This window comes from Salvia splendens, chromosome 15, assembly GCF_004379255.2.
Source record: "Salvia splendens isolate huo1 chromosome 15, SspV2, whole genome shotgun sequence".
NCBI classification, from domain to species: domain Eukaryota; kingdom Viridiplantae; phylum Streptophyta; class Magnoliopsida; order Lamiales; family Lamiaceae; genus Salvia; species Salvia splendens.
In genome coordinates this window covers 15,308,990-15,331,843 of record NC_056046.1, presented here as the reverse complement: position 1 = coordinate 15,331,843, position 22,854 = coordinate 15,308,990, and the positions used below count along the sequence as shown (strand labels likewise).

Here is a 22,854-nt window from a genome sequence, read left to right as displayed (position 1 = left end):
AATTTTTAAGGACGAACGGAAAAAGAAATAAGCGAAAATTTTTGGTGGAAGGTGGGATTATAATTTTTCGCCACATATCCATCTTCATCCTGTCACCTTTTCAATATCCGTACAAAAGGTATAATCATTTAATATACCATGAAATAGTGTCTATGAACTACTACTATGTGATTTTGACTCGGAGTTCAAGGCTTCAAGCCTTGTTAATAAACCTTGTTAATTTAATTATTAACTTGAAAAAGTAAAGTTATATTGGTAATTCGTCTGATGCCCGGAATATATCATGATACATCCACTAAATTCGAAATTGAGTTTCCTTTCATGATTAATTGAACCCATTACCAATTCATTTAAGATTAAAGTATCTTACTAATTGAATTGAGCTTTATTATCAAAATCAAATTAAAATTCTTTTAAAATTATAGTAGTAATATTAGTATCATTTGTGTGGAAATATATGTGGAGTAAAAATTTCAATTTAGAACTCCATATAAAATAGGGCATTTGCGGTGTTTTTGGTTCATAAAGACTATCATTTTGATATTAGATTGGGGTGTTTTACAATATAATAAAATTAGATTAAATTTAAATATATATGTGTATTTTAAAATTTTAATGTGATATATATATATATATAGGGATATATTTATTTCCTTTTTGTATCTTTTGTTCTTTGTTCTTTTTAATCTCAGCCCTACGATTTTGTCATCTGAAGGTTAGATTGGTGCCACGTGTCATTTAATAATGCAGATTTTCAGTTGAATAATGCACACCGACTAATAATGCACCATTATAGTGTAATAATGCAGATTTTCAGTTGAATAATGCACACCGACTAATAATGCACCATTATAGTGTAATAATGCAGATCATCTGGACCGTTGATGAATGAGATCTAACGGCCCATATTAAGAAGAATAAAGGATCTAAGGGATGAATAGGAGAATAACGCTCATATATATATATATATATATATATATATATATATATATATATATATATATATATATATATATATATGAGAGTACTAGTGTCTTGCCACTCCTTACAGTCATAATATACTTCCAACCTCATGCAGTCATGTGATATGTATAATGCAAAATAATAATGTTATAATGCAAAAAACATTAGTGGATGCTATTAATGGATTTCCGCGTATTGCATTATAGACAGTAAATTTTCCACTAGGATAATTTATTTTTAAAATTCCTTCCAACACAATTCCTCAAATACATGTGTAGATAAAAAATTAGTGTTAAGTCCCTTTTTTTATTTTTATTTTTAAAAAATGATTATACACCTCCTCTATGCGTGCTCACGAATCTGAATGTATCAATAACCTTCAATCAAACAAAGTTGAGTAAATGTTAAAAGAGTGGTATATATACATATATGCTTTAACTTTTCTCTCAAGGCATAGAAAAACAAACCATTGGGGTATGATTGGCTTAATTGGACTGAAACAAAGATTGCATTACAAAAAAGAGAGGAAAATTAAAAAAAAAACATATGTCAAATACAAAACTAATTATATATTGCTTCAATTTTTTTGAACCAGCTCGATATAGGATTTTATTGCTAGATTTCGGCGAGATGCAGATTCCGTATTCTTTATCTCTAATTGATTATGTATGTGTTTTTTATTATTTTTATTATTAGTTTTAGATTTGATGAATTAATCTCCATTTGCACACTCAAGGGAAATATTTAATCAACATTTAAGAGTTCATATTCAATCGAAATTATGCCTCATGGCTCATGCAAGTCTCAGTCAAAGAATACTAGACATATTTTTTGCTCTTCAATATATCATTGTATTATATACGCATGCATAAACTTATAACCTCTTAGAATGCTGTATATTTCGGTGCATTTATTGTTACTCAAAATTTGAAATCCATTTCAGAGTACATGTATTTATGAACAAGTATAGCAAATGTATATATAAGCGTGAACAAAAAAAAGCAAAAAAGTGAGATTGTACAAATTGGGTCCAATAATTGCAAGCTATTGAGTTTAGGTATTGACAATGAATTTACCAGTTAAGATGGTACCAAGATTTTATTGTGTTTGGTCGATAATTATTCGAAAGAGGTAATAATGTTTCTGTCAAAATAAACAAGAGTACATATAATGTCTCTCTAACCTTTTTACTATACCTTCCGACAATGATCTACTTCGAGAAAGACACTCCACATCAAGAACTTCCCTTCACCACCTAACGTCCTCTTTTTACCCACCATTTAATCCCTCTCTACATTCATCGATCTAATATATATACATATTGCATAGAAGATATAATAAAATGAAAACTCTAAATATTGTATATACTCTAAGTTATAATTTGGACTGTTAAAAAATGTCAACAAATGATAAGATGATAACAACAACAAAAAATGTCAACACAGTATCAACAGTTTGACGCTGTGTTGACATCAAAATCTTGAAATTTTACAATGTGTTGACACAATGCAGACACTGTATTGAAGAGTTTTAAGTTTATTATTATATAGAGTTTGTGTTTTATTACTACCCTATTTATACATAGTACTGGATTATTATAAAAACTACCATAATTTACTGTGGGGCACATGCTACAATAATTTTCATTAGTGCTAGAAGGACTTAAACAGCTAATTATATACCATGCTTCATCAATTATTTCACCCAAAGAAACAACTCGAAAGCGAATTCACCATTCTTACAAATTTCTCTATAATCGAGTTTTAATCTAGAAATAGAATCAACTAACCATAAGGGAAGAATTAATGAGCATATCCAATCCTTTTCATTTACGGGACCATTATCCTTTAAGCAAACATTATTAGTACTATTTTTTTCAATTAATTCCAGTTCGAACCTTGTCCTATTATTTCATAAAGTGCTTTTAACTTTATTATTTAAAGAAGTGCTTTTTATTTAGATTGAACTACGTAAATGCAGCAAATTTATCCTCTCTGGATTTTGGATTTTAAGTTTTTAATTTTCTTTTATTTTATAGTTTTAACCTAATAAGAATAATACAAAAATATATACCTTTTGACAATTATACTTTAAAATTGCTTCTTATTTTTATGTCACAAATAATGTTTTTCTATATTTTTTTTATACAAAATAAATGCTCAAACTGAAGGTGCAGCGAGCAAAAGAGCTGTTAACAAACAAACAAACAGGCAACAACTTAAAGTCACACGACTCACACCAACAAGAGTATGCAAATCCTCCGCCTACTTGCCCATTAACCCAAAAAATCCCAAGCTAAGCAAACAAATACTACAAGCCAGCAACAACCCGACCCCCAGCCCTTCCTCAACAAAAAGCCACACCACCAACTCAACCAAGAACTAAACACCAACAACGGAAGAGTACAGACACCAGAAAGAAAGTAAAAAAACAGCTAAACCACAAAAGTGCACACCTCAAATGCCTCCAACCATTTAGTTTCTTTTACTTTCAAAGTTTTGCCAGCCTCTGACATTGTTCAAGTTGTCTGCTCTTTGCATAGGGAAAAAAGGAAATCCTGAACACCAACCCCTCACCCATGTGCCAAGGCGCCACAAAAGTCTCATCTTTTCGAACTTTCACTTTGGTGTGATGTCTTGGAAAATAATATTTTCCCATGTTTATTCTTTCACGTATTATTAGTATCTTTTTAAATTATTATCATGAATTCCATTTTTATGGAAGTACTTTTCATTTGATATTTTTAAATAAGGTAAATATTAAATAAGGTAAATAGTCAAATCATGAGTTTTAGTAAATTTTATAAAATTGAAAAACGGAATTTTAAGTCATTGAGTTTTATTTTTGCAATTGTCTTATAAATTCCATATTGGAAGTGATGTGAGAGAATCATATTGTAAAGAACATCAAAATATAAATTTTGTGAATACATGCGCCATCAAGTGGACTAAAAACACTAACTAAGATATATGTTGGGAATAAACATCAACATTACGTTTCTTAAGCAACTAATCATCGTTTATGACACTTCAAAAATTTGCTAAATTGATTTAACAAATAAAGGTAAATTTTAATCAATTTTCATTTATGTAATATACTAGTTACTTAATCACACAAGGATTATTTACAAAAAAATATTTGATTAGTATTAGTTTTAATTAACTTCCAATGATTATTTACAAATGCAAAGAAGTGGAAGGGTGTAATAGTAATTGAGCTTGCATGTGAGTGAGCCTCGGCCGGCCCAAGATTATTGGGTCGCATTATGTGGGGAAAGCCCAAACACTTCGTCTCTACATTGATATTCCCCTACTATACTACAGCTTCCATTTTTAAGTCTATCTTCATAATTGATGATTTATACAAACTGCAAACTATATTCAACTTTTAAAATATTTCACAAATGTTTTCATTTGTAGATTCCATGCGAATTCAATTTCCTTTTGCATAGTTCTGAGCTAGAATTGAAGCCTTTCATCTAAGGCCGAAATTTAGAATTGGTGCAAATATGGTACTATAGTCTATCAATTTATAGTAGGAGGGTGAAATTAGAGATGCCCACCGGTTCCGGTTCTGAACCGGAACCGTGGCGATTTCCTTGAACCGGAACCGTCGCAATTCGGGTCGCGGTCCGGTTCAGGTTCAAGATTTTTCGAACCGGAACCGTCACCGAACCGCCGGTTAAACGGATAAACCGCCGGTTCGGGCGCGGAAACCAAGGCATCGGGGAGGGCAGCTTTTCGAGCGTGAAAACCAGCCGGTTCCGGTGGTTTTTGGACCGGAAACCGGCAGTTAACCGTGAAATCCGGCGGTTAACCGGCGGTTCCGGCAGTTTTCCGCCAAAAACCGCCGGTTTTTCCGAAAATTCAATTTTTTTTTTCAGATTTCAAATTCGAATTCTTCCATTTTCTCCCCATTTTTATCTATAAATACCCCAATCTATCCTCGTTTACATTCACCCCACTCGTGTGTTAATAAGAGTTTCTCTCATCAATCTCTCAATTCTCTCTCTTTGTCTCCAATTTATCATTTGTGCTATTGTGCTTCCATTTAATTACTCAAGTGCTACTCTTATTACGCATTGTTATACACTTATACTTGTTCCCGTAGTTCTACAAGTTGTCTTTCTTTCTCAATTGCTTAAACAAAAAAATATATATTGTTCCATATTTCTACATTTCTATTATACAATGTTGCATACTTGTATATGTATTGTAAATTGTAATGTATCGTTGTCCGTTACAACTCAAATTCAATAAAATTGATATCATTTTCATCTTATTCGTCTTATTTCAATTTAAATTATCCATTGTCTTGTTCCAATTTATTGTATAAGTCCAAATTTTAAATTTATATTACATTATTGTATGTTGTATACTTGTATATGTATTGTAAATTGTAATGTATCGTTGTCCGTTACAACTCAAATTCAATAAAATTGATATCATTTTCATCTTATTCGTCTTATTTCAACTTAAATTATCCATTGTCTTGTTCCAATTTATTGTATAAGTCCAAATTTCAAATTTATATTACATTATTGTATGTTGTATACTTGTATATGTATTGTAAATTGCAATATATCGTTGTCCGTTACAACTCAAATTCAATAAAATTGATATCATTTTCATCTTATTCGTCTTATTTCAATTTAAATTATCCATTGTCTTGTTCCAATTTATTGTATAAGTCCAAATTTCAAATTTATATTACATTATTGTATGTTGTATACTTGTATATTTATTGTAAATTGTAGTGTATCGTTGTCCGTTACAACTCAAATTCAATAAAATTGATATCATTTTCATCTTATTCGTCTTATTTCAACTTAAATTATCCATTGTCTTGTTCCAATTTATTGTATAAGTCCAAATTTCAAATTATATTACATTATTGTATGTTGTATACTTGTATATGTATTGTAAATGGTAATGTATCGTTGTCCGTTACAACTCAAATTCAATAAAATTGATATCATTTTCACCTTATTCGTCTTATTTCAATTTAAATTATCCATTGTCTTGTTCCAATTTATTGTATAAGTCCAAATTTCAAATTTATATTACATTATTGTATGTTGTATACTTGTATATGTATTGTAAATTGTAGTGTATCGTTGTCCGTTACAACTCAAATTCAATAAAATTGATATCATTTTCATCTTATTCGTCTTATTTCAACTTAAATTATCCATTGTCTTGTTCCAATTTATTGTATAAGTCCAAATTTTAAATTTATATTACATTATTATATGTTGTATACTTGTATATGTATTGTAAATTGTAATGTATCGTTGTCCGTTACAACTCAAATTCAATAAAATTGATATCATTTTCACCTTATTCGTCTTATTTCAACTTAAATTATCCATTGTCTTGTTCCAATTTATTGTATAAGTCCAAATTTTAAATTTATATTACATTATTGTATGTTGTATACTTGTATATGTATTGTAAATTGCAATGTATCGTTGTCCGTTACAACTCAAATTCAATAAAATTGATATCATTTTCATCTTATTCGTCTTATTTCAATTTAAATTATTCATTGTCTTGTTCCAATTTATTGTATAAGTCCAAATTTCAAATTTATATTACATTATTGTATGTTGTATACTTGTATATTTATTGTAAATTGTAGTGTATCGTTGTCCGTTACAACTCAAATTCAATAAAATTGATATCATTTTCATCTTATTCGTCTTATTTCAACTTAAATTATCCATTGTCTTGTTCCAATTTATTGTATAAGTCCAAATTTCAAATTATATTACATTATTGTATGTTGTATACTTGTATATGTATTGTAAATTGTAATGTATCGTTGTCCGTTACAACTCAAATTCAATAAAATTGATATCATTTTCACCTTATTCGTCTTATTTCAATTTAAATTATCCATTGTCTTGTTCCAATTTATTGTATAAGTCCAAATTTCAAATTTATATTACATTATTGTATGTTGTATACTTGTATATGTATTGTAAATTGTAGTGTATCGATGTCCGTTACAACTCAAATTCAATAAAATTGATATCATTTTCATCTTATTCGTCTTATTTCAACTTAAATTATCTATTGTCTTGTTCCAATTTATTGTATAAGTCCAAATTTCAAATTATATTACATTATTGTATGTTGTATACTTGTATATGTATTGTAAATTGTAATGTATCGTTGTCCGTTACAACTCAAATTCAATAAAATTGATATCATTTTCACCTTATTCGTCTTATTTCAATTTAAATTATCCATTGTCTTGTTCCAATTTATTGTATAAGTCCAAATTTCTAATTTTTAAAAAAATCGAACCGCGAAACCGCCGGTTTTCGAACCGGAACCGTGTAAACCGCCGGAAAACTGGCGGTTCCGAACCGGAACCGGAACCGGCGGTTTTCGAACCTAAACCAGAACCGTGAAATAGCCTCACGGTCCGGTTCCGGTTCCGACTCCGACCAAACCGGAACCGCCGGTTTTGGAACCTTGGGCAACACTACGTGAAATAGTTATAGTTTGAACTGGTCATAAATAAAGACATATTTAATTATATTTTACTCATGATCAACCTATAAAGTGATCATATACAAGTGAAATAGTTATAGTTTGAACTGGTCATAAATAAAGACATATTTAATTATATTTTACTCATGATCAACCTACAAAGTGATCATATACAGTATGCAGTTCCGATATCTACGGTGATACCACTACTATGTGATTCATGATCAACCTACAAAGTGATCATGTACAGTATGCAGTTCCGATATCTACGGTGATACCACTACTATGTGGTGGATGAGGATTGACAGACAATGTCATAACGTGTGTTGTTTGTTTATTTTAATTTTCTTATTTGCGTACAAATTTTAGATGGAACGACTTGCTTAATTTTAATGTTTGTCTCAATCGCTGGCTTGTCTTTTTTAGCTTGAACGTTTTATACCGTATACAAACGTGATATATGATATCCAAGCCAATTATGTCACATATGGCTGTTCATTTAAAAGATAAAGGAAATTAATAATAAGGTGAAGAGAATCCAATCCTTTCGAGCTCCTGGCAGGTATTGAAATATTTATATAATGTTAAGCTATATATTTAAAAGTTTGGGGGTTGAGTAATTTGAGTTTTTTCCAGAGGACGTATTTATTGTATTTGGGCTACATGTACATTTTTTCCCATAAAACAGTTAATGACTGTGGAAATAATTTGTATTTATTGTTTGTAAATATGTTTCCCTTCATGTCCCAAAAGTTTGTTACCGGTGGCTTAGTCATAATTTTATTTGTTTTATCATTGTACTTAAGTATTTAAGGTTTACGGAAATAATTAACTGACTCAAATATTTTTTAAAATAATATTTGGGTTTTAAGAAATGTAAATTAAAGTGGATAAATAAGTTAATGGATTGTAGATTCTATATATATGTATAATATGAGAGAAATGAATTAGGAATATCGATTCATTACAAAAGATAAATAAAAAAAATATACATTATGGTCATGTTGTTTAAATTAAGGTAAACATAGATGTTTGCACAATCCATTCTCGTTAAGGAATACCAAATATGTTCAAATTATAACTCGGGAATATAATACGCGCACTTACAATTTAAACACAGCATATATTTTTATAGAGAATAAGTATATTATTTTTCTGCAAATATTCAACAGATCAGAGTGGCGCAGCGGAAGCGTGGTGGGCCCATAACCCACAGGTCCCAGGATCGAAACCTGGCTCTGATAATTCCAACTGATTTATATCCGAATTTGTTGGGCTTCCTTTTGCTGTTTTTTTAATTGTTGGGCTTTTTTTGTTTGTGGCTCGTTTAATAATTATTGTAACTCCCAAGAAAATATATTCTCTTTAAAGTTTCCTATTGATTTAATTTTATCTTTTTCATATTTAACTATGATAGGTAGGAGAAACCTTACCCCGTCCTTTTTAATATCTTAATTTTCATAATCTAATTAAAATAACCTAAATTCTAACATTATCATACCTTATTTTTTCAAGAAAAAGAAATTTCAAGAATTAAATTTCCAATTTTTTTCACCTGCATTTTTTTCCCACAATTTTTTAATATCTTAATTTTCATAATCTAATTAAAATAACCTAAAATATTCTAAAAATGAGTGCCCACAATTAAATGTCCGATTTCACCTGCATTTTTTTCCCCATAAATGGATCTTATAGTTCAATATCAATTTAACTCACAATTTATTACTATATCCGTCTAAAAAAAAGTCTTAATAGTAGACGGCACAAGTTTAAATATAAATTAATAAAGTTAGAAAATGGTAGATAAAAAAAGTTATGTTAAAGAAAAACTTACTACAATTTATGGACGATCTAAAAATAAAAATAGTACGAATTCGTATGCAATGAGATAGTATAACACTAATTATAAAAGTGAGACTTTTCCACTTCTTTTTCACTCACATTATATTATAAAACTATATAAAAGTGAACTTATCATAATTTATTAATTCATTTCACTCATATTTATATTCTAAAACTAATACTATGTATAATATAAAATTAGACTTATGCTCTACTTATAATTAAAATTACTTTCATTCACTTTTCCCCACACATTAACGTGCCAACAAAATAGGAAGTGTCAACAAAATACTAGGATATTTTATTCTGGGTGGATGATTTTTTTTTTTTTTTTTGCGTTTTTATTAGAGTTTGATTGTAAAATTCTTTGCTAGTAGCCTAGTTCGGGTTTGGGCGATTTGAATTTTCGAAGAATGTATGATTTTGATTCTAGATTTCATTTATCATTGATTTGTGGAGTTTCAAAGATTGTTAGTAATGCCACATGACATTTTTTATATGGTTAAATGAACATAAATTTAAAGGCCGTGCCACGAAAGACTCGAACCCGAGACCAGGGGCGGACGCAGAAATATATATCAATAGGGGCTGAGATTTCTAACTTTTATTTCAATGTATATTTTTGGACAATTTTCATCATTTGTAAGGGCTGTTATACAATAATTTACATTAAATATCAATAAATTTCACAAAAAATGAATAGAAAATTGTTTAAAAAATAAATTCATTAATGGCTTTAGCCCCTAGTCACCTCTATTTGGGTGGCCAGCCCATGCCCGAGACCCTTGGGCTCAGTCATTATTAACCTCTCTACTGCTTGACCAACTTACACACTGCTATATAACTTGTTGATTAGTGGTTAATGGAGTATTTTTTTGGTATAAAATATGGACAGCGTCTGAACAGAGAAAGTAATAAATATAAAAAAATACTTAATCTTTCATGAAACAACCAACTGCTTAAACTTATCACCGAAGTTCCTAAACATGAATTCGTCTAAGAAAGTTACAAACAAAATACGATAAGAATTAGCTGTAAAATGACAAACTACAACAGACTCGAAATCCTAAAGTAAGCTACTACCTTTAGCAGTATGAAGCGCCAATTAATTAAAGAATAATGTTTTGGAGACATAATGTCTAAGACATAATGAGGTTAAAATGGTAATTATATATTATGTGGTATTTTTAATTAAAATTTTATTTTATGTGTTTACTTTACTACCCCTATATTAATTTGTTTATTTATTACACCTATAACCTATTTAAGGATATAAATGTAGATTATGCATATATTATGCATGCATTTAATAAACACGTGAATCATATATACGATTTTAAAATATGACTGGATAATATTTTTTTATCTATTCCCCTTTTATTGCATTTATTTAAAGAAAAATTTAAAATATAGAGTAGTACAATTTTACTACCAAATAAAAATATTGGATTTCTTTACAAATTAGTTTTATAAATTTTAGTTTAAAATTACTAACTACAAAAATATATTATTAATGGAGCTTATGATTCTTCATTTTCTTAATTCTTAATATAATTAGTTGATGTACGATATATTAAATAATCTAAAATGACAAAAGTTGATTCATCCAATTATTTTCGTATTAAAAAATACAATAATTTTTTATTTTTGAAACGTTATAAAGTTAACTTTCTAAGCATAATTTTATAGAGTAAAAAACAAATATTACATGTGATAAAAGTTAAGAAAATTAATACAAAAATACAAAAGATAACTCAAATAAATGATTCATCATAATAACTACTACTATTATTTAATCATACAATTCAAATTTGAATAAGAAATTTAACAAAAAAATAATAAAACCGGCTATGAAAGTATAACATAAAAAAGAAAATAACTCATAATTAAATTATCAACTGATTATATAAAAATTTATTTGAAAAAATAATAATAGATGAAGCTATCAAATTATTTTATTATTAAATAATAATTTAGTATGTATTTTGTTAATTACTACTATAGTAACTAATTTATAATCTAAATTCATGATTTTTAAATAAATAAAATAGTATAAAATTAACATGAAAAAATGACGTGTAAACATATAAAAAGTTTCGAGCATGATTGTAGTTTATCTCTAATCAAATCAATAAATATGCATTTAGATAAAGATATTTAATTTGATTTAATATTCCTTAATTAGATTTGTATCCATTTAACATGATATTGGGTAAAGTAGTCATAATAAAAAATATATCTATGTCAAAATGCCATAAGGGTATTATGGCATGGAGACATTATGTCTCTAAATCACTACCCTTAATTAAAATATCAAAACGATCTAAAAGTAAAACATCCTAAAATAATACTCCGCTCTAATTAGTGTGACTATTTAATAGAGACGGTAAGTAACATATATTAATATAGTACTCCCGCTCTCCAAAAATAGAATCGAAATACTGCGACTAAAGCAATTAGGAATTTTATTTCCAGCCAAAATTAATTGAATTAATTGATACTGGCTCCTGACTCATAATAAATGACACATATCTTGGATAAGGGAGAATTTGAAGAGATATTGGCAAGTCTGTTAACGTTACAAATAAAGATGGTTGACTGTCTTAAATAAAGACAAAAACAAGTTAAATACTTTATTTTATATAGAAAACAATATATTACTGGAGAAAAAACGTTGCTTATTAAAAATAGAAATACATACACTTATTTACTACTCCATCTAATAAAAAACATGTCATTTTAAATAGGATTAAATCAACAGTAATTATTACGTAATGGAGTTTAAAATATCAAATTTTGCTTATTATATAAAAGCAATTTTTTTCTTTGTACTGAAATTGTTAATTATATACATGTAAAATCTTACACTATTTTATGAATACCTTTTTTAATGGAAATTAAACTTAATTCTTGTATGCGATGAGATCAATGTTTCATTAATATACATTTTTATAAGGACAAATGCACGGAACTATAATTTAGGCATCAAACCAATATTAATATTAGTCTGTTAATAGGCTGGGCTAAGTTCAAATTAGGCAATTAGGCCATCTCCAACTATTTACACCAAACTCAAACACATTTTTCCAGTTCTGTCTTATCAAACAGTAATTCTACTTCAACCATTTACACCAAACTCAAAACCCAAAAGAATATTCCTCACTTACTTTTTTTACTTTTTTAATTTTGCCTATATATTAATTTTAATTACACATTAACCCACCACACTCAGTAAATAATTTTCCAAATTTAATTAAATAATCTAAAGCACAATATTTGACTAATTTAAATATAAATTAAACTATTAAAAGAAATTATAAACTAAATCGCCGTTCATTTCTTGCATTCGGTCTTCTCCCCCATTCTGCTTCTCTATCTTCTTCCTCCACTTTTGCAGACAACAAGTTTTTCATAAATCAGGTACACATCTTCTTGCTCAATCCGAAAATACACAAAACAAGATGGATTTAATTGTAATTTTCTGAAATTCAAAAAGCAATTTGCGTTTGCTACAATTTTACACCAAAGATGGGGTATTCCTGTTCAAAAATGCAAAAAAGTACAATTTGGGATAGGTTTTGGAGTATGGCTGGAGCCTATTTTAACTGCAAAAATGGGATATGTAGTATGATTGGAGATGCCCTTATACGAAACCTCACTTACGCCATTTATTAAGTTATCTCTCCATTCAAAATATTTGTACTTCGCAAATAACAAAAATAAGCGAGTTTTGGTTATAGAAGTGTTAAGTGTTAACCACATCCTATCACACTATTGTAAAATGGAAGTAGTCCTCTTTTAGTGATAGAAATACTCTTTTACCATCAATAATTTTGGTATTAGACGACATAAATTTTAATATAAATATGATAAATATGAGAGAACAATTAGTTGTTATATAGCTCATCTTATCATAGGGTTCAAATATGCATAAATGAAATTAATTTTGAAGGACCTTGCAGTTGAATAGTAGTAGGTCCGGAAGGGACGGATCCAGGAATATAAATGAACGGGGGCAAAATTATATGTATTGGAAATTTGAAAATTTGAGAAGGGGCAAATATAAAGAAATTTAAAAAAAAAATTACAAAATTGACAAAATAGCATATAGTAAAAATATTTGAGGAGGGGCATTTGCCCCACCTTATATTAAGGTGGATCCGTCCCTGGGTCCGGTCCGTCCGGCCGGCTTACCCCACAATGCCAACCCTCGACATACATATACTTTGATTTAAAATTAATACTGATTTCTAACAATAAAATTTATAATAAAGATTTAGAAAAATCATTTAATACGTATAAGAAACAAAGTGGCAGTCAGTATTTCACAATTAAATGTAAAAAAAGGCAAATTGGTTCAGGTCCCACCATTCACGAAAACAAGGGAACGACGCCGTTCGCATAGATATAATCGCATCGCAAAAAGGCAACCTTTCACTCCCTCGACGGGTCCGCCCCGCCATATTCAAATCCCCGAGGCCATTTGCGTCATTTAACCCGTCACTCCGGCGGCTCTCATCTGACTTTCCACCAATATCTAGATTCTCTCTGATTTCGCCGGCGGCGCCACCAAATTCCGAGAAATGGAGTCAGCCACGCTATCGCAAATCGGTCTCGCTGGTTTGGCAGTCATGGGGCAGAACTTCGCCCTAAACATTGCCGAGAAAGGGTTTCCCATCTCTGTTTACAATCGCACTACATCCAAAGTCGACGAAACCCTAGATCGCGCCCACCGCGAGGGCCAATTGCCGCTCACCGGCCACTACAACCCCAAGGATTTCGTCCTCTCCCTCCAGAAGCCGCGCTCTGTTATCATCCTCGTCAAGGCGGGTGCGCCGGTCGATCAGACAATCGCCGCCCTCTCTGCCTACATGGAGCCTGGCGATACCATCATCGATGGCGGAAACGAGTGGTACGAGAACACCGAGCGCCGCATGGTCGATGTATCTGCCAATGGCCTGCTCTACTTCGGCATGGGCGTCTCCGGTGGCGAGGACGGCGCCAGATATGGGCCCTCTCTGATGCCTGGTGGCTCTCACCGTGCTTACTTGAATATTCACAATATTTTAGACAAGGTCGCGGCTCAGGTCGACGATGGCCCCTGCGTCACCTACATCGGTGAAGGGGGTTCCGGCAATTTCGTGAAGATGGTCCATAATGGGATCGAGTATGGCGATATGCAACTCATTTCCGAGGCCTATGATGTTTTGAAGAATGTTGGGGGATTAGGAAATGATGAGCTCGCCGAGATTTTTGGGGAGTGGAATCGCGGTGAGCTGGAGAGCTTCTTGATTGAGATCACATCCGACATCTTTAAGGTGGAGGATCATGAATCCGGGAAGGGGCATTTGGTGGATAAGATTCTTGACAAGACGGGGATGAAAGGAACTGGAAAGTGGACCGTGCAGCAGGCAGCCGAGCTATCCATGGCAGCTCCCACTATTGCTGCTTCATTGGACAGCAGGTATATGAGCGGGTTGAAGGATGAGAGAGAGGCTGCCTCCGAGATTTTCAGAAAGGAAGGGTTGACAGAGGAGATCAACAATGTGGGGGGCGTGGATAAGAAGAAGTTGGTTGATGATGTTAGGCAGGCTCTGTATGCATCCAAGATTTGCAGTTACGCGCAAGGGATGAATCTGTTGAGTGCCAAGAGTTTGGAGAAAGGGTGGGGGTTAAATTTGGGGGAGCTAGCACGGATTTGGAAAGGCGGGTGCATCATTAGGGCTGTGTTCTTGGACAGGATCAAGCAGGCTTATCAGAGAAATACGGGGCTGGCTAATTTGCTGGTAGACCCTGAATTTGCTAGGGAGATGGTGCAGAGGCAAGCGGCTTGGAGGCGAGTTGTGGGGTTGGCGATTCAGAAGGGCGTTAGTGTTCCTGGAATGTCAGCTAGTTTGCAGTATTTTGATACCTATAGGCGCGGGAGGCTCCCTTCTAACCTTGTGCAGGCACAGAGAGACTACTTTGGGGCGCATACCTATGAGAGGGTTGATCGCCCGGGAGCATATCACACTGAGTGGTCCAAGCTTGCTCGTAAAGCCAGAGTCTAGTGGAGAAGACCTTGTTTGAGGTTTGGTTGTTATTCCTATGGTTTTCTTGAGGCATTAAGCTTGAATTGAAGTTGTATCCCCTGATGAGAATTTGTTGTTGACAAAAATATTTTGTAGCTTTGCATTGTTTGTTGCATATGCAGTTAATAAGAGAAGAATGCCTTATTTGAAGTGATCATATTGATTGCATTGATTTGTTTAGTTCTTCCATGACCTGTTTTATGTGGTTTTACCATTAGGATCTGTTGTTTTAACTGTTTCATGGCAAATCTTTTAACAACTATTTACATGTTACTGTGATTCTGGTAATTGAGATTGACCATCAGATATGAGGTTGTATCTTCTGCTTCTGTTAAAGATATTTGTATAGGATAGTTGATTCATATGTGCAGTGTAAATAATCAGTCTTCTATGTTTTTAAAAATCCCAATTCAAAACATGCATTTTTCATACTTGGGCACAGTGTGGTGAAGTATGTCAAAACGTTCATAGATTAGAAGGGGAGAGGGCATATTTGATAGAGTGATCCCTTGATTGGAGTAACTATGGAGAAATGGCCTTTTTGCTGTAACATATACTCCATTAGGTGAATTCAAGAGTGTGTTACCTGATAAGCTGTAGGATGAATAAGAGTAGTTGCCCAGAAACAACAAGGATTCTCTTCACATATGGCACAGTAAGTGTCTTGGTGGGATGGGGAAGCTGCTAAAATTGCCCCCCTTTCTTCATAGTTCTGCCTCTGAGTCCTACCACAGAAACCTTCATCCCAGCTAGATATTTGGGGAGCCTAGTGTCGTAGAGCTCGTCCGAGTGCTGTCTCTGCTGACCATGACTCCAATAGTATGGTCATAAAGAATGGTGTCCAGAGAATCAGCTAAGCAGTGGATCAAGTGCAAAAACAAGATGAAACAGAGATTGCTTTTCTTCTTGTCTCATGAGAGAGTTCGGTTTGTCAGAATTTGTTTGATGGCTTTAGACATACTACTATATTATTTTGATGGTGACGAAATTAACCTTAAGTAAATGATGGATGATTTCCCAAGTAGAGGTTTGTGATGATAGAAGTGAGGTGTTAGCGCATGCTGCTGTTACTTTTTTTACTGCACTTTGAAGTTGATCTAAGCCTCATTTTCTACACCCTAAAATTGATCAGGATGTATTGATTTTTTCCTTTCTTTTAGCAGAATAGATGAATGCATTGAACTGTTAGTGCTTTCACCCATTTGTATATATAGACATTCATCTTGTAATTAAGATCTATAAAATGAAACTTGTAGTTTAATGAAAGAGGTGAAATGTAACAAGTTTTCATATTAACCAAAATTTTCCAAACCCACTCAAACACAAGTCTCCTTCAAGATCAATGCCACCTCTCGTAGCCTCTCCAAACCTTAGACCCAATCTGAGTCACAAAAACTTCAGCATGATTCATAACTGCAATAACTTCCTAATCCCGGTGAATCAAGAAAACCAACAAGATTTCCCCATTCATCTTAAACAAGTATTCCAAAAATCTTGAACTTGAAGAAGGAATGGCATTGGGTTACGGTTGAGAGGCTGCAGCGTGAGTCGTCGTTCTTGCAAATCATGGCCCGTGGGAGGCCATGTCACACAAATTCTTGTGCAAAATAATGGATGACTAAAACTGCAGCAAACAAACAATAGTGTGAATTGGCAAATTAGCTGTTTGTTCTAAAGAAAAGAAATTTAGTGGAGTAGTAGGGTAAAGTTGAGAGCTTTGATTAATTCTCAAGCAAACTGCTGCACATAAAACAGAATTTCTGAGACACCGATGAATATGTACATCATAGGCCTACAACAACAGCAGTTGTACTAAGCAGCAACCATCGCAAATACACATGGCTGAATTTCATTAGCAAAATGTTACACCAAACCTTGCAAATGTTATTTATTGATTGTGAGCTCCGCCCTAAGATGCAGAATGCCATTGATGAAGTAAGGGCTGTCGTCGGCCACGAACGCAGTCCACGGCGTCGTGAATAGGTTGCGGTAGCCCACGGCCTTCCCTCCCAAGAACACGTACTTCCCTTTGTACTTGCTCTCAAAATCCTCAGACGGCTTCATTCTTGCTGCAAACTCATAGTCTACGGTGATGGAAACTGAACCCTTCTCTTGCATACCCAGAAACAGCCCAAAGCAGTGGAAAGAGCTATTCTGATCCATGTTGCAATGCCCTGACAAGAAAACCCTTGCCCACCCAAGTGAAAAGCCTGTGAGTGGATCCGGCCAGAGGGAAAGAGCTGCGCACATTCATTTCGATTGAGATCCAGGTAGACAATGCACTGCTTTCTAGGTGATTCGAATTCAACCACCTTTACTGGCCGGTATTTATATGACCTCTCCACAAGTTGATGGTATGAAGCATTGGCATCCTCTGCAACAAGAGAGCGCTGCCGATGAGGAGTTTCGGCCTTGAAAAAGAGAGCCTCGAGAACGACTTTGGAAGCCAATATGGGGTTGATGTCACCACATGTTAGGACTTTCTTTAGCTTTCTGCTAGTCATGCATGAAAAACGAACCAAACGTATTAGACGGTTGCTCAGGACCTCTTGTCGTTCCTCCAGCTTTGAGTAATGTACTCGGGCCCACTTCAACACAATATCATAAATTGCATCCTCTGAGGGCACCTGCAAATCATCACTAGATAGAACTGCCTCAAATCCAGCTAAAGGCAGGCTTATAACCTCTTCCTGATACCTAAAACAAGAACAGAAATCACATCACTGAAGCAGGGAAACATGATGACAAAGTGAACATAACAAATTTAAAGATACAATGGACTTTTGTCTGACATTAAACAACATATATATAACTGAGAAGGTAATATGTATAATAATTTGTTCTTCAATTGATTCAAAATGAAATGGGAAAAATGGAGCAATCAATTATAGCAGTTTACTATCAATTGCTGAAGTATATTCTTCATCTGACAGTGAGATAGTATAATTTTGGATATATTGCTTACTTGATTAAGTCTTTGAAGCGGGCAGCAAGAAACTGTTTGGCAGCATCTGTTAGTTGCTGAACTGTATCAGCCATTAAAACAGTTGAAGGAAGATCCAAGTAAAGTAGGGCTGATTGACAAGTCATTGGCAAGCTGCGTAGTAATCGGCTGCAGTATCTCATACACGATGCAACCTTGTATTTATCAGCAGCCATCAATACATCCAATAAGGCAGTTGGAGTAGTTCTTTGTAACGTATTGCTATACATGAAGCTTAGCAAATCCATGAGGGCAGCTTCCTCTGCTCACCAAAGCAGCAACCAAACAATCTCAATAAAATTATTAGTAAGATAGGGACACACAAGCATACACATATACACGAGAGGGGGGGGGGGAGGATAGGGCTTTGCCATGTGTGTTAACATGCAGATATCCATAATATATTTGTATAGACAATGCTATTAAATATTTTCCTTGAAATCGCAGTAGCCCAAATATAGGGGTTGAGAGATGAAATCTATCTATACTAATATAAAATGCGAGTTTTGGGTATAATTTTGAATATTTATAAGTTTTGGGTACCATTGTAATTACTTAAAATCTATACTAATAAATTTAGATACAAATTAAAATCTTATATGGAAGTTTCATATGTACTATCAATGTAATCCTCCATAATCGAACAGTTACATTGACTAAAATATTGATTTTATAACAAGAAGAGGCAATGTAAGGTAAAAGCAATATTAAATGTTTGTCGGTTAGAAATATTGGCCTCCAATATGTTACTAGAAGTTTGAATGCATTACACAATTTAATAGTTTTAATGCTTAAGGTTATGCAAATAATTAAGGGGTTTAATTGTAAGATTGTAATTAATGAGACATGTGTGTCGTTTCTATTACGAGAAGAATGCAAAAAGCTACCCATCTTCTATAAATTTAGCTTGTGTTGGTTTGGTGTTGAGTTGGGGGGAGATTGGAGAGCCTACAGTTGTGACTTGCGAAATGTGATTCAAGTAGGAGTTTGAAGGGATAGCTATTGAAGAATGTGCCTAAAGCTAGCAGGCATGGTGATGAACTGATGATGGAGGTGAAAGAAATGAAGATCTGACGTATGGTGATCGGGGGATGTCTGGGTAGAAGGCGAAAATTGCCATCATGGATGGAGGATAACGGTGTTGTTGAGGAGGTTGGATCCATCTTTGGATTTCGAAGTGTTGGTGAGCATCTAGAATTTCTAGAGACATAGAACTTAGAAGTCAAGATGCAATGGCTGTATGAATCCTAAATTTCTAATCCTTTCATCTTTACTTTGTATCCACCTTTTCATTATGTATTATGTTGTGCATTATTATGACATGTACAAACTATAAAAGTCAATGATTGTTTTGGGAATTCTACAAATATTTGGAGTATCTTTTTTGGGAAGTTTTGTAATTTGTTGGAACCTTTTATATCTGTTTCTTGATATAAGGCAAAATACCTATTATTTTTTTTGGATTTGGAAGCACTATGGATTTAGAGTTTTTTTTTCTCTCTATGTTGTTTTTATGAAATTTTGTTATTTTAGTATTATCACAATCGTTAGTCAATTAATTATATTTTAATTGATTGTTTATTGCATATCAATTTTATAAATTTGTTACTATTGAGTTATTGAATATATACTAAAATATAAATAATATAAGTAGAATTGGTCTTATATTAAATTTTTCTTATTTACATTTTAGGATTTTTTTTATATAGATATTAGTATTGAAGATGTGTTTAGTTTTTATTGATTCTAAAGTATTTTTCAATTTTTATGATATGTTAATTGATCATTAAAATGTTGTAATTATAAATTAGATTCGAATTTTATAGGTTACGTGAATGGATCAATCTTTTCAATTGCCGAATTTGAATGATAGTAGTTTCACATGCTCCTCATCCTTTTGTTATGACTGAGAGTTCTCCAAAGTTTTTAGAATTTGTTGTATGAATTATTTCAAGTTTATTAGTACTATGTTTTAGTTGTATAATTCTTTGTTACTATTACTTATATTTTCTATACAATTTTCATATTGTTTCTAATCAATTACGAATCAATCCATTTAATTATGAATCAGTTAAAATTCAATAATTATATTAATTGAGAATGAATTAATAAATAATCACTGATCAATTTCATTAATAAAAAAAAGGCAATGTTTCAGAAATATCTTAGTCGTGCATCGCACGGGTGTGATACTAGTTAGACTAAATTGCAACAGAGAATATCAGCCATTTTCTACAGAAAACTGATTGATTCACAAATTGATTCAACACAGGTGTGCAGCTATTGCTTACCTGAGACTTGAATTCGTAAAGTTACATGTCGCTGCTCCGACTCTCTCATTCCATTTGAAAACAACTTGACAACACAACATAGAACATTAAGAGAGAGAAATCAATAAAGAGCTGGGAAAAGTAACAAAAGAACCCTATTTAAAAAAACTTACCTTATAAAAGAAGGGACTCCGTGCAGCCAAAATAGGAGAGCTGATGTGTACAGTCCTAACTTGAACTGGCAAATATTCCGTGCTAGATGATGGCTCACTGTCCTTAGTAACTTGAGGACCTGTGAGATTATGAAATTGAACTTTTTTACATACACAAAAATATACTTTCCAACAATCAAATCCCAAAAAACTATGTAACAAACCAAGTCCAGTTGAGTAATTAAGGTATGGCAAGCATGCAAATCTTGTGCTACTGCTCTAGATGAAAAAACTCGGGTCGAGATTTGAGATAATTAGGAAACAAATTTCTAAAAAGCAAGTTAGATCGCATAAGCACCTGCAAGGCGACAGGAATCAGTCCCATTGGGTTGGTTCAGAGTCATTTCTTCAATCACAGGTAACTCTTCGATCCTTGCAACAGCTTCCTCTTGATTTTCATAAGTAACACCATCTCCCAAATCAGGTGTATTGCTATTCAAGAACTGTACTTCACTTTGTTCTGCCAGGTCTATACATTCCAAACACAAATAACAAAATTTAGACTTTAGTGGGCAGACATATTCACAATGCATGTGCAAAGTCACAAGCTTTTATAAGATGACTTCTTGTCTCTCTACTCTCTAGGAGAACCAGTCCACAAAAAGGAAGTATACGAAAGTACATCTTCATGCCTAAAGTAATCAAAATATCGTTCCACTAATATCTCAGATTCTCATTCAAAACAACCTAATATTGGTAGAGCGCTCAGATGGTAATGAAGATTCACATGATCATTACTCATCAACACAATTAAGACATTCAAAATGTCAATGCTTAGAAAAAGGAAACCCTAAAACCACACCACATTGATCATACCAAAAAAAAGTTTCTTCTTTCACACCATCTACTTTCAAACAATTATCAACACATCAAAACTTAAAGTCGAGGGATAATACAATAAGCATGTGAACTTCAAATACAACTACTTAGACCACATGACATACTCACGTTGAAGCTAATCCATAAACCCTAATCCTGATTAACTCAAAATTAAATGCCCTCTTCATGTACTGGATAAATAATATACAGAGCAACAGTAAATCCCCCTTCAAAGTGATAAGCAATACAAGAAAAACAATTCCAGAAAAAACATCCTAAAAGCCTAAAACCCACAAAACTATGGAAAATGGAAAATAAAACAGAGAATAATCTCAGTTACAAAAAAAAGGGGAACCAAGTAAACAACAAATTCACAAACATTGAGCTCAATAAACACAGGTTCACAAAATTAGGCATAAAAAAAGAGTATCTCCGCACCATTTGAATTAGACAGGGGGTCATCGCGGCGACGCTTCCGGCTGCGCGCCCAATCACCGTCGTTACCATCCGGGTCGGGTTTGGATCGCGGTAAATCGGGTAAGATCTCGATGCGCATAACCCTATCCGAGAAATTGGCGTCGTCAAAGGCGAACCCGTAGTCGGTAGGCGGGGATTCAGGCGAACCGGCGGCCGCGGCCATTAAAATAGCTGCTTCGGACAGGGAAAAAAATGCAACTTTCTAACCCGAAAATCAATCGAAGAAATATGTGACTTATGTGCACAGGGGGGATGAACTAAATTTTGGTTGAAATTTTGAAGGGGAATACTGGGTGTTTGTTCTTGAATTTATTGAGGTTTTCAGCTGATTTGGAGTGCAGAGCAAACTATTTCTTCCGATTTTGTAAAATTAAATCGTGTCTTGTTGATATGAAAAGGGGTTGATTGAATACCTTGCCAGACAAACTAGCATTTTAAATTTTTGCCGAATTTATAAGATGATTAAAAATGTCATCAATTTTAACCTTGTGGTCAATTTTCTACCCAATCGAAGTGGTAAGATATAATATAATGACTCGCCATAGTGTAACTAAACAAATTTTAAGTCATAAACCGATAACACACCATGTGGCAAAACCGATCAAGGATCTACATTCGCCACGAACGAGCTCTATGACCAAGAAAATGCAAGAAGCCTTAAGCACACTCATCCGTCGGATCAACATCGAAGAAGAAGCTCATAGTTGTGGATACCTT

General features: G+C 33.0%; 1 protein-coding gene, 1 non-coding gene and 1 pseudogene across 2 annotated transcripts; 2 read left to right on the top strand and 1 right to left on the bottom strand.

The window, feature by feature from the left end:
* The first annotated feature begins 8,635 nt into the window (after positions 1-8,635).
* Positions 8,636-8,707, top strand: TRNAM-CAU. Its single transcript has one exon. It is a non-coding gene; the product is annotated as a tRNA-Met (tRNA).
* Positions 8,708-13,737: 5,030 nt separating this feature from the next.
* Positions 13,738-15,533, top strand: LOC121768805 (6-phosphogluconate dehydrogenase, decarboxylating 3, chloroplastic-like). The gene has a single exon (XM_042165361.1). It carries the CDS (start codon positions 13,889-13,891, stop codon positions 15,353-15,355), a length of 1,467 nt encoding a protein of 488 aa, XP_042021295.1. The 5' UTR covers positions 13,738-13,888; the 3' UTR covers positions 15,356-15,533.
* Positions 15,534-17,071: 1,538 nt separating this feature from the next.
* Positions 17,072-22,576, bottom strand: LOC121766589 (annotated as a pseudogene).
* Positions 22,577-22,854: the final 278 nt, after the last annotated feature.

Coding starts and splice junctions, on each gene's coding strand:
- LOC121768805 (XM_042165361.1), top strand. CDS start 13,889: ATGGAGTCAGCCACGCTATCGCAAATCGGTCTCGCTGGTTTGGCAGTC.